We start from the raw sequence: 10,937 nt of genomic DNA, 5'->3' as shown, positions 1-10,937 counted from the left end.
GTACTGGTGGTGATTGGAGAAAACTGAATGTAAAGCAATATGGGGCTCCTCGAAGCACTTTGCTAGGCGTGCTTTAAAAAACCTCATGTGCAGTCAATTCCTTCCTCACAATCATCTCTTCCAATGCTCAATTTATAGGAGAAGGCTACAAATTGTATCATTGTAGCGGAAGGCGTCGGGCAGGTGGTGTGTGCTACCTGTGGGGCCTTAGTTAAGGTAAGGAGGAACTAACGTTCACGTGGTGGCAGGAGCACCAGGCAGAGGACAGCTGCAGCATGTATTCAAGGGAGGAGGTCGTCGCCACAGCGCTTGTCCGGTTCCCGCCTCCCTCTGCTTGCGGTGCTGCTGGGAAGGCGGTACCAAGATGGCGGCCGGCGCTGAAGGGGCAGCGGGCGCGGGGTCGGGCGGGCTGGCTCTGCTCGGCGCTGTGCCCGGCGCTCCCTGCTGCCCGCACGGTGAGCAGCGCTCGGGCGGAATGGAGGAGTGGGGCCGGCCGGGAGCTCTGAGGGCAGCGAGGGGGGGGTGGCCACATATCTTGAGGAAGCCCGGGAGGCATAAAGCAGGTGGGCCTCCTGTTGTTAGGTCCTGCTCTCCTGTTTGTGAAGACCAGCCAAGGAAAAGAGGAAGGGAGAAGATTCTATGCTTGTTCGGCTTGTAGGGACAGAAAGGATTGTAAATTCTTCCAGTGGGAGGATGAGAAGGTAAGAGAGGGCTGCTTCATGCTGAGGGGGGGTGTGAGGGATTTTTTTTGCTTTTTTTCTTTTACTCTAACAGAAAACTGAGAAAATGTAAATGTTGTTTTGGAAATCTGTGGTAATTGTTCTGCAAGTGCTTTCCTAACAGTATTCAGGTAGCAGACGGCTTTCTGTGAGGAGAAGATGTTTCAGGTACACTTTTCAAAGAGGGCTGCCCTACGTATTGAGCAGAAGTGTTTGTTACTGTGTTACCAACACCGCTGAGTTGGGGTTGTGAGTTTTGCCACTATAGTGCAACGCTGAGCAAACGATAGTTCTGACTGTGGGAGGTCCTCATCTGCAGTCCGGGCAGAGAAAACTGGGTGGGTGCAGCAGACATTGTGCAGTGCCCAGAGAGGGCGGTAGGGGTCAGATCTGTAGGTTTTGTGGCGATGTCCTGATGCTGTTAGCTATGAGATGAGTGTGTTTTGTGGGAATGAGGGCACAGGTTCAGCAAAGGGCTGGTGTGCATTTAAATAATGGTACACGAGAGTCTTCGGCAGCGTTTCTGTCAGTCACGTGGGATAGTTTTTCAGAGGGAATTCTATCAACTGTAGGAACACATTAACAGACAGTCTGTCCATTTCTTTATTGTAAGCGCGTTTTGAGATTTTTTCCTTCTATGTTACATGTGGTAAAGGAACTGAATTCTTACATTTATTTATTTGTTGCTGCGTGGTTTGAATTCAGAAAGAGACTTCTGTGTAGCTTGCCACTAAACTACACAGTCATGCTTGTTACTCTCAGCCAGGAACACCAGGAACATGACAGTTTTCCTGAGCAGAGGAGCTGAAGCACAAGACCTTTGATGCACTCATTTTGCTTAATCATGAGATTTGATTTACAACACAGTGATTCCTGCTCTTTAACTTCTTATATGCATAAATTTTATAGGTATCACAAACTAGACTTGCAGCACGTGAAGAATATAATAGAAGTCATCAGCCGCCTTGTACTCACAGGCAGAATGTGGAAAGGTATTGTTGCTAAGTGCATTTTCATTAGTAAAAGTCAGTCTTATGTAAGTTCAGAGACTTTGTATGAAGGCACAGTGTTTCTGGATTCTTTGGAAAATGAAAGCATGGCACAGGCATATGGAAAAAATAAGAAAAGACTGTCTATAAAGTGTAAATAGCATTGAACATCTGATTAGAACACAATGCTTTCAACTGAGGAACTGTGCCTTTTTATTTTCATAGCTGCAGTTTTTTTCCTTATGTTAGTGCTCTTAATGTGTTAACAAACAGGTCTGTAGCAGTGCAAGTTCAGAAAGTTATTCCTGATTTGCACAGATTATACAGTAACAGTAATTTGTGAGTTATGTACAAACAAGTAGTCCTGGATGTTTATAGTTGATACGTTCTTCTCTTCTGTAATCTAGTTATTTTACAAACTCTCAATGTCTTTGATCACTGCATTACTTACTTGCTTTTAGGGGAGATTTTCAAAGTGTCCTATGAACATTTTTTTCATAAATATTATTTCACTGGCATGTAGTTAGTGGAGTTTTGCAAAAGCAGCTTAAACTACTTGCCTCTGTAAATGTCTTGAAAACATGAAACCCATTTTGTATCTCCTTTCATTTATTTTATAGAGATTTTTTCAAAATTGCCTTTTATATTTATAGATACAAGAATTTTGTTCTGTTGCCTTTATCAAAGAGGAGATTTTGTCAGGAATGCCAGCAATTGCTATTGCCAGATGAATGGGAAAAACACTCGAGTCATCAGTTCCTGTATGATATCTCCACTGTCCAGTTAAGAAGTCCCAGTCAACTTTTGTATCCACTAGAAAATAAAAAAACAAATGCACAGTATTTATTTGCAGACAGAAGTTGCCAGTTTCTACTGGACCTTATTATTTCACTAGGATTCAGACGAGTGCTATCTGTTGGAACACCTAGGTATGTATAATAAGAGGTTCACTATGCTTTAATTGGTTGGCAGTATTCAGGCACTTAGTGGGAACATGCTTTGAGCTCACAAGACACACAAGAAGACTGTAGCTGCATTGCAGTTAAATTCCCTCTCACCCACTTATGTGGTTTTTAAATGTCGTGCTAATGCTTCTTACCAAAGTGACACTGAGTTACTTAGCTTATGTTTTGGGGTTTTATTGTGGTGATTCTCTAGTCTCCGCTGACTTACCATCTTTTAAGGCCATCATATTTTTCTAACTTTAAATGTTGGCCAAATTGCTCCATTTTCTTTATCTGTTTGGTTTTAGGCTTAGTAAAATACCAGATATTCTTCTCTTGCAAGATCTTTTTTGAAGCTGGTGGTTATATCTTACATTTCTTTGTTCTGATTATGCTTCAGGCTTCATGAAATGATCCAGTCAAAAGCGTTACAAGAAGACGACTTCGGGGTTAGAAGCCTTCTGCTAGATATTGACTTCAGGTAGGTATTTATAACATTTTGATAAATGTTATGTGTCTGAATAGTATATGCAAAGATTCATTTTCTTATTACTTTAAAAGATAAATTGGTGGTTATTCTCCATTTCTTCTCTTTTCCATTTTCACTTCTGTACCCTGACAGTAGTGACAGCAGTTTATGAGGAAAAATAGTTGTACTTAATTGTTTCCATTATCATGTTTTCAGTAATTGGAACTCAAAAATGTTGTCTTTGTAAAGGCCTTTGTTTCAATGTGAATTCCCCTTAGGGCAAGCAAGAAGTAACTCCTATTCTTCTTATTTTACAGGTATTCACAATTTTACACAGAAGATGAGTTCTGCCACTACAACATGTTTAATCATTATTTTTTTGGTGGAGAGGTAAGGACAAGTATTTCTTGAATGCTTTGTGAAGCAATACATGTTGTTGATAGAGAATACTGGCTAGTCTAGATGGTTAGTTAGAAGACAACTGTCATGAGATAAAAATGGTCAGCATACTGGAAATTAAAAAAAAAAACAAAAAAAAAAAAACAAAAAAAACAACAATGCATTTTCAGTAAGTCTTTCCCACTTGATTCAAAGATAAAGTCATGAGACTTTAGGAACATGCTAACTAATGTTATTTAAACAGCTTAATGTTTCTTTTATTAAAATGACAGTTTGGTGTGAGTTGTTGCCTATTATTAGTATAGGCAAGCCCTGTTCCTGTGTTGTTGCCACAGAATTGTTTTATTCCCAGCCTCATGAGCCAAGCACATGCCACAGTACTCATTCACTGATACTTGAGAGGGAAGGTTTTCCTGGTTTACTCCAGGCAAGTAAGGTCAAAAGGTCAAAAACTTTTTTTTTTAATAGAGGATCATAGTTTAATCTAATTCTAAGCACTCTTCTCAAAGCACTTTTCCCAGTATCCTAACTCACTGTTTAGTCTTCCCCTGCCATAATTAGTAAGCCATGACTGAGTTGCATAAACATTCTTACTGCAGTACCTTTCATACTGCATAGGTCAGGCTTTTTTTCTTTTTTTCTCATTCTAAAGCATAATTTTAGTGAGCTCTTGAAAATAAAAAGAATCTTCTAGCATGAAATGGAAAGCTGATCTAAAAGCCTTACCTTTGAATATCTTAGATTTGTTAGTCTATTCAAGTTTTGTATTTTTCAATTAAAAGACTGTTTACCTGCATTACTGCATGACTGAAGTGTTTTTGCCAAGCTGTGGAAAGCTGACACCTGTAACGACATGCATCATTTCAAGGTCTGAATTGCACTTCTGAATGTAGATTAATATTATAATTCTGTCTTTGGAATTCAATGGAATCCAGGCAATAGAAGAGGACACTGCATGCTGGCAGTGAATATGTAGCTTTTTCCATTTCCTTTGATAATAGAGTCCAAGCTGGATTGGTTTCTATAACCAGTATGGATTGAATCAATTTTCAGTGGGCTGAAATTTCTCCTATTAATAACGTCTAACAGAATAAAATAAAAGGGCATTAATTACATGTATTCTGAGTCTGAACTCTGCTCTCTTGCATGACAACCTGTTTTTTCCAAGTCATATTTACTACCCTTAAGAAAAAGAGTATTTTAGACAACATTAACTGCATCTGTCCGTGGTAATGTCGTATATAACTGAATGGGGCATTGCTTTTGGTTCTTCAGATCCAGAATTTTTTTTGAAATGCTACATTCACCAACACAAGAAGTAATCTACATTGTTAAAGTTCAAATTTGTAAAACAATAATTATAGTTCTTAATAAAATCTTTGCAGATCTTAAAACTCTATTTTACAGCTATTAAATCTGTATTCCTCCCTGTTTCTTACAGGCTGCGCATGAAACTTGTAGGAAATTCTTACACGAAGAGAAAGATGAAAGAGTAATTATGGTGGCTGATCCCCCGTTTGGAGGTTTAGTGGAAGCACTGGCTTCTAGTTTTAAAAAACTGATGGCAATGTGGAAGGATACAGAAAAAGGAGGCATGTATTACAAATAGGTGAATTAAGCTGTAAAGTTACTGTAAGAAAAAGTATCTGTTCAAATCTGTAATTATTGCTACTTGAGTGAATGTTAACATGTGCATAATTTCTAAGATGAAGTATATTTAAGTCTCTCTTAAATGTGGATTTGTAAAAATAAACTTTACAATTGAAGTGGACTTCAAGGGTAGAGAAGAATAACCAATTAAAACACAATACCACTTCTTAGCAACCTAGGCAGGTGACAAGACTTGTTTGGTGTAAGTTGAACTTACAGCCCAGTGTATGTAAATATGCCAAAAACTTCTTTTCCCTTAAAGGAGCTAGTTACTATGCTTAAGTAGTGTGCATATGCATGCTTATGGATTCAGAACACTTACTGTCAATTTTTCATGCTTCACATACATTGTTTTTCTTTAATGTACATCCAAGCCTTTTTATCACTAGGTAATAAGAACCAAGAGATGCCCATGTTCTGGATATTTCCATACTTCTTTGAATCCCGTATTCTTGAATTTTTCCCAAGCCTCAGTATGATGGATTATCAGGTATGACCAAGCCCAGTGACTTTGCTGAATTTTGGTTGTGTGCAGTGTGGGCAGGAATATAAATGGAAGTGGATATAATGGCAGTACTTATCTTTGGATGGGCCTTTTTGCATTTCTCACTGTCTTGGAGGACCTGCAAACTATGTGATGCTCATTTGGTGAAGTCATGCCTTCGATAACTTTATCACACACTTCTATGCTTCATTATATACCTTAAGCCTTCTGTCACCAGTCCGTTATCTCAATTCTTTGGAAATGTTTTCAGGGGGATAGATTTTGCACTAATTTAAGTACATGCATACTGCAGAAGTGAGAGTAGCTTGAAGAATGTTTCATTTTGTGCAGATGTTCAAATGTAGCTTGGTGGGTAATGCCCAGCTCTGATAAAAGGAAGTTTAAGGTCTTTTGTCTTCATAACTGCTAGAGAATAAATGACAACAATGGAAATTGTCGGAAAGTGGGATAAATGAAGTTGTCAGTAATAAAGCAATAGTCTGGCATCCATTCCATAGGTTGAATATTTACATAAGTGACTTTTAAGAGATCAGTTATGCTAACTTTTATTTTCTCATATAACATCTTGACATAAAGTTTGATATGGGTGTTCAAGACAATATATCTTGTAGAATGGAAATTAGTAGAAGAAAATTGGAAACTGATGCTAGTCTAGGCTGTATTCCTGCTAGTATTCATGAGAATTTTGGGGGCAAGTCTTGGGAAGCAGTGCTAGAAACAAGCATTGCTGATTGAGTTTGCAGCTTTGTAATTGTTTTGAGGTAGTTTGAGATGCACATCAGCTCTAGTTCTGTCAGACAAGACAAATGGTATAGTTTTGTTTATTTTATAACAGATTGTGTTTTTGTTAAACCCCTCTTTAGTGTCAAACAACTGAAATATTATCCCAGATATCCCGTACAGAAGAGTAAAAGGAAGTAAAATAGGACAGTTGAAGTGTATTATGGTTTCAAAAATTTAAAAGGAATTGAGACAAAATACTTGGTGTAAAATCTGTAATCTAATTCAGGGTTAGCATCTTCCAGATTTAAAGAACAATTTCGTAAGACACATATAAAGAGAACAAACATGCAAATATTTCTATTTTACCTTAGTACTTTTTTATAACAACTGTTCTTTTTTCTAGGTAGATTATGATAATCATGCTCTATATAAACATGGTAAAACAGGTCGCAGACAATCCCCTGTCCGTATCTTCACGAATCTGTCCCCAAGTATGATTGTACTTCCTGCAGAAGAGGGCTACAGGTAAATTGTGTTACAAGTCAAGGGAGTGACTGAAAGAGTGCCTTTGTTCTTAGGGCATGAAGGTTTAAAGGACTTTGGGACGTGCTGCTTAGTACTGTTGTGCCTAACTTTTGGATACCAGGTTCAAGAGCACAATTCACTGTTGTAGTCTAAGTTCACATGTTCTCTAAGCAATATGAAAGGGAACTGGGCATTTATAAGGAGTTTACATTTCTGTTCTCTAAGCAATATGAAAGGGAACTGGGCATTTAGAAGGAGTTTACATTTCTGTTGAGGAATGATGGGGTTCCTCAGCTGAGCTGTATGAATTATGCATGTCCATGGGAGATAGAGATTTACAGCTAACCAAAATAATCAGCTTGGTTGAGACACTAGTTAATAATACAAGCACTAAAAAGCATCAGGGACAAATGGATTTTACTGATAAAATTCATTTAGCAGAGTTTGGTTGTTTTTGTTTTTTTTTTTTTTTGCTGTTGCTATTTTTGAATTCATGCACCTGGATTTTTACTATTTGTGTGTATCGTGTCTAAATGATTATGAAGCTGTGGGCCAAAGTGGAAGTTAATGAATCAAAAACATATTTAATTTAGTGAAGTGATATTTCAATCCCTGTATTTACTGTAGAACCTGTATAAATTTCATTCATATTGCTTCTTGAGCAAATACTGGATTTTTTTGAGCAAACACTTAGGATTTTATTTTTTCCAGGTTTTGCGCTATCTGTCAGCGCTATGTTAGTTCTGGCAACCACCACTGTGAAATATGCAATTCATGTACATCAAAAGTAAGTATTTTGCCTTCTTCCTCAGTCACCATATTAGCAGCAATCTTCTACTTTCAGGTGACAGCAGTCTTAATAGATTTTATTATATTTGCTTTGATCTAAAAAAAAAAAACAAAACTATTTTGATACTGATTTCTTTAGGAATCCCCAGACAATTCAATTTGTTTGTCGTCTTCACTGGACATCATTACTTAACAGGAATTAATTTCTATCGCCTGATTCCTTTACACTGGGAAGAGGACTGGAAAAGTTACCTACTTGTCACTTCGACCATCCCTTATGCATCACTGGTCTCTTACACATTCATTTCTTCTTATGTGTTGGAAGTTGTAAAGCACACTAACTTCCAAATGTAGCCATTTTACTGTGATTGCAGATTCTCAGCACTACTGTTTTTAAATGTAGTCCTTTCTCCCCAGGACCTGTTTCTGTAAATAGTAGGTAATATACACGAGTAGTTCAGTTTTAGGAGCTAATCAGTGTTTTTTAAAAACAAACAGTGCATTTATTCATCTGTTAATTGTAGGATGGCAGACGATGGAAGCATTGTGTTCTTTGCAAGAAATGTGTGAAACCCTGTAAGTACAGAAAAATACTCACCTAAATAAAAGTACGTTTAAATGGTAGTCTGAAGATACTGAGATGACAGACCAGATAAATAAATATTCTGGAAAATAAATAAAATGGGATCATACAGAAGACATGGAGTAAAGGAAAAATCTCAATTTCACACAAGTTGTTGTAAGAAACTTAGTTATCATATTTGCACACAGTGGAAATATACGTAAGTTCTTGTCAGGGCTAAATCTTACTTATATTTTTAAAGGGAAAAATCTGTAATATTTTGATTTGTCATATAAATGTTTCCTAATTTTGTAAAGCTTTTTGTAAGAACTTCATAAACACAGAGACAATTGTGAAAATGTTTCTAAGAGCATTATTAAGTTATGTTTCATACACAAATGCACACTTGTATTTACAGCTGTTTAAACAGCTGGAGCAATCAATCTTGTTGATATAGAAATTGCATCTTTGTAAATCCATTTTAACATAGGGGCTATTTTTCATGTCAAGATCCCATGCAGGATAGTTATAATAGCAAAATAATTAAATTATATTTAAATAGTATCTCTAATGAATATTTATCAAATAAGATAAAGGACCAGAAACTGAATGCACACATCTCTGAAAATGTAAAAAATAAATAAAATAAAATAAAAATCCTGGCAAAACAGCTTGTATTTAGAATTCAACTTCAGGATGATAATTCTGAACCCTCTGAAGATCATAAACCATGCTGCTTATTTTGCAGCTTGGTTTCACTGTAACAAATGCAACTGCTGTGCTCTGGAAAACCACACATGTGAGAAGATTGACGTGGGCTGCTTTGTTTGTGGCAAGGCAGGTCACAAACGCAGCACCTGTCCCAGCCTCTCCTGCACCAGAACATCTGGCCAGTAAGTGCGATACTGCGTTATTGTAATGAAAGAGGTTTTACATGAGAAGTGATCTTATTTCATGCAAATGCTTTAGGAAGAGATAATTTTAGGCTTTGTGTGCTGTTATCTTAAACTGTTGCCCACTTGCTGTGTTGCTGGAGAGTGCATACAAAAGGAAGATTTGATAAAACCTAGCATCGCTGAGGCAGGTATCTTCCTCTGGTTCCCCATTCCTTAAATGTGTTTTCTTTCCAAATGGGTTCACACAGAACTCACAGTTCTCACAGAACTTTGAGTGGTGCACTGGTAGCACTGTCAAGAAGATGCAAAATTAATCTAAAGTAATATAATGCTTTAATCCCCTTCAGATTCCTCATAGAAGGGCAGAGTATATAGTTGCTGCACTGTTTTCATTGCTTCTTGTCTCCTTTGCTTTGTTTTCAAATCTTATGTTGTTTTTTTTTTTTTTCCCAACTGGTAGTTCAGGTGTTTTCTGCAATAGTGTCTAAATCTGTACTATATAACAACTTTATTAATGAGGACACATTAAGTACATTTATGCTGCCATGACTATAATTCTTGAACATACACAAACACATACTTGTATTTATCAAAAGACAAAAAGTGCATGGTCATCAGATAAAACTAACTGAAAAAAAGGGAAGGGGATGTTGCTGGAGATGGTCCAGTGAAAGAGTCAATCTTGGCAGTTTAGGATAGCTGGCCCATGCTTCTAACAGCCCCTGCAGAGAGCGTTTGGTTTGGTTTGTGATTCTCACTTTAGATGGATGTAACACTGGAAATGCAGATCTTCCCTCCCAAAAGATGCACTGTGTTGCACAGTGACATTCAGACAGTGGGGCTCTCGGGTCAGCAGCAAGCTCAATGGCAGTGGACTACAGGAGTCTTACTTCATGCCCTGCTATGACACTCATCTAAATTTTGCTTATGGAGTATTAGAGCTGAAGTGTAGCTGTACTTTATATTTAGCATATTTATATGTAGCAGTACTTCATTTTCTTGAAAAAGTGAAAATGATACTAAAAGAAATTCAAGCAACCTCATCTGTTTCTTCAGTCAGGTGTACATTGTGCTGGGATGGTTCAGTCCTTTCAGGCCATCAGTGTGGTGCTGATGAACTACTGAAAATAACTTAGGCTTATTTTCCTAGTAAAAATATCTAGATATGTTTTCCTTATTAAAATTATTCCATGCTTTCTACTATTAAATACATCCTTTGTCAGAGACAAAAAAAAAAGTCCACACGCGCTGTTTTGCACTTGGGGGCATGCAAAGGTAAATGCTGAGTAATCTCTGCCATTTTTTATTTTTCAGTTAAGTGGGCAATTTTAGGAACAGTCAATGTCAGAATATCCTTTATCTAAGATGGCAAATCCTGGGACTGTACTTGTAAGGTGTATGCACAACTCGTATGAAAAACCAGCAAATACAGAAGTCCAGTCACCATTTTATTATAATCTTTATGTTCTTTCTTTACAGAGCTGGCAAAGGCAGAAAACAAAAGCAGAAAACCCTAAAAACTCTAAATAGGGCAAAGCTGGGGGTCTGTAGAAGATGGGCCATGAAGCACGCCATATTCTCCAGGAGGAAAATGAAGAAGAAAAAAGATGAGATTACTTGATACAAGATTGTTCAAGAGATTTTTTTTTTTTTATGGCCAGCCTTTCTAAAAATGCTAATACCAACGTTCAAATAAAACCTGATCTAATGTAAAGTGACAATCCTTTACGTTAGGCATCGTTACAGGAACGGACGCGCAGACGCCTT

The 10,937-nt window shown here is 37.4% G+C and overlaps 1 protein-coding gene across 2 annotated transcripts; it reads left to right on the top strand.

Moving 5' to 3' along the window:
- The first annotated feature begins 260 nt into the window (after positions 1-260).
- Positions 261-10,884, top strand: ZCCHC4 (zinc finger CCHC-type containing 4). Of its 2 annotated transcripts, XM_010710352.3 has the most exons (13): positions 305-455; positions 583-701; positions 1,629-1,711; positions 2,362-2,637; positions 3,053-3,133; positions 3,439-3,511; positions 4,962-5,112; positions 5,560-5,660; positions 6,802-6,923; positions 7,635-7,710; positions 8,237-8,288; positions 9,023-9,167; positions 10,650-10,884. In XM_010710352.3, exons 1-13 carry the CDS (start codon positions 365-367, stop codon positions 10,789-10,791), a joined length of 1,512 nt encoding a protein of 503 aa, XP_010708654.2. In that variant the 5' UTR covers positions 305-364; the 3' UTR covers positions 10,792-10,884. The 2 variants fall into 2 exon arrangements, with proteins under 2 accessions (XP_085079490.1, XP_010708654.2); XM_085223364.1 differs by lacking the exon at positions 583-701 and having other exon boundaries at positions 261-455.
- The last annotated feature ends 53 nt before the right edge of the window (positions 10,885-10,937 follow it).

Source organism: Meleagris gallopavo, chromosome 4 (genome assembly GCF_905368555.1).
Source record: "Meleagris gallopavo chromosome 4, MGAL_WU_HG_1.1, whole genome shotgun sequence".
NCBI classification, from domain to species: domain Eukaryota; kingdom Metazoa; phylum Chordata; class Aves; order Galliformes; family Phasianidae; genus Meleagris; species Meleagris gallopavo.
The sequence above is the reverse complement of the archived record's forward strand: the minus strand, read 5'-3'. Positions and strand labels throughout refer to the sequence as shown.

Coding starts and splice junctions, on each gene's coding strand:
- ZCCHC4 (XM_010710352.3), top strand. CDS start 365: ATGGCGGCCGGCGCTGAAGGGGCAGCGGGCGCGGGGTCGGGCGGGCTG. Junction 5,661..6,801: donor TCAGTATGATGGATTATCAG/GTATGACCAAGC, acceptor TCTTTTTTCTAG/GTAGATTATGATAATCATGC. Junction 6,924..7,634: donor CCTGCAGAAGAGGGCTACAG/GTAAATTGTGTT, acceptor TATTTTTTCCAG/GTTTTGCGCTATCTGTCAGC.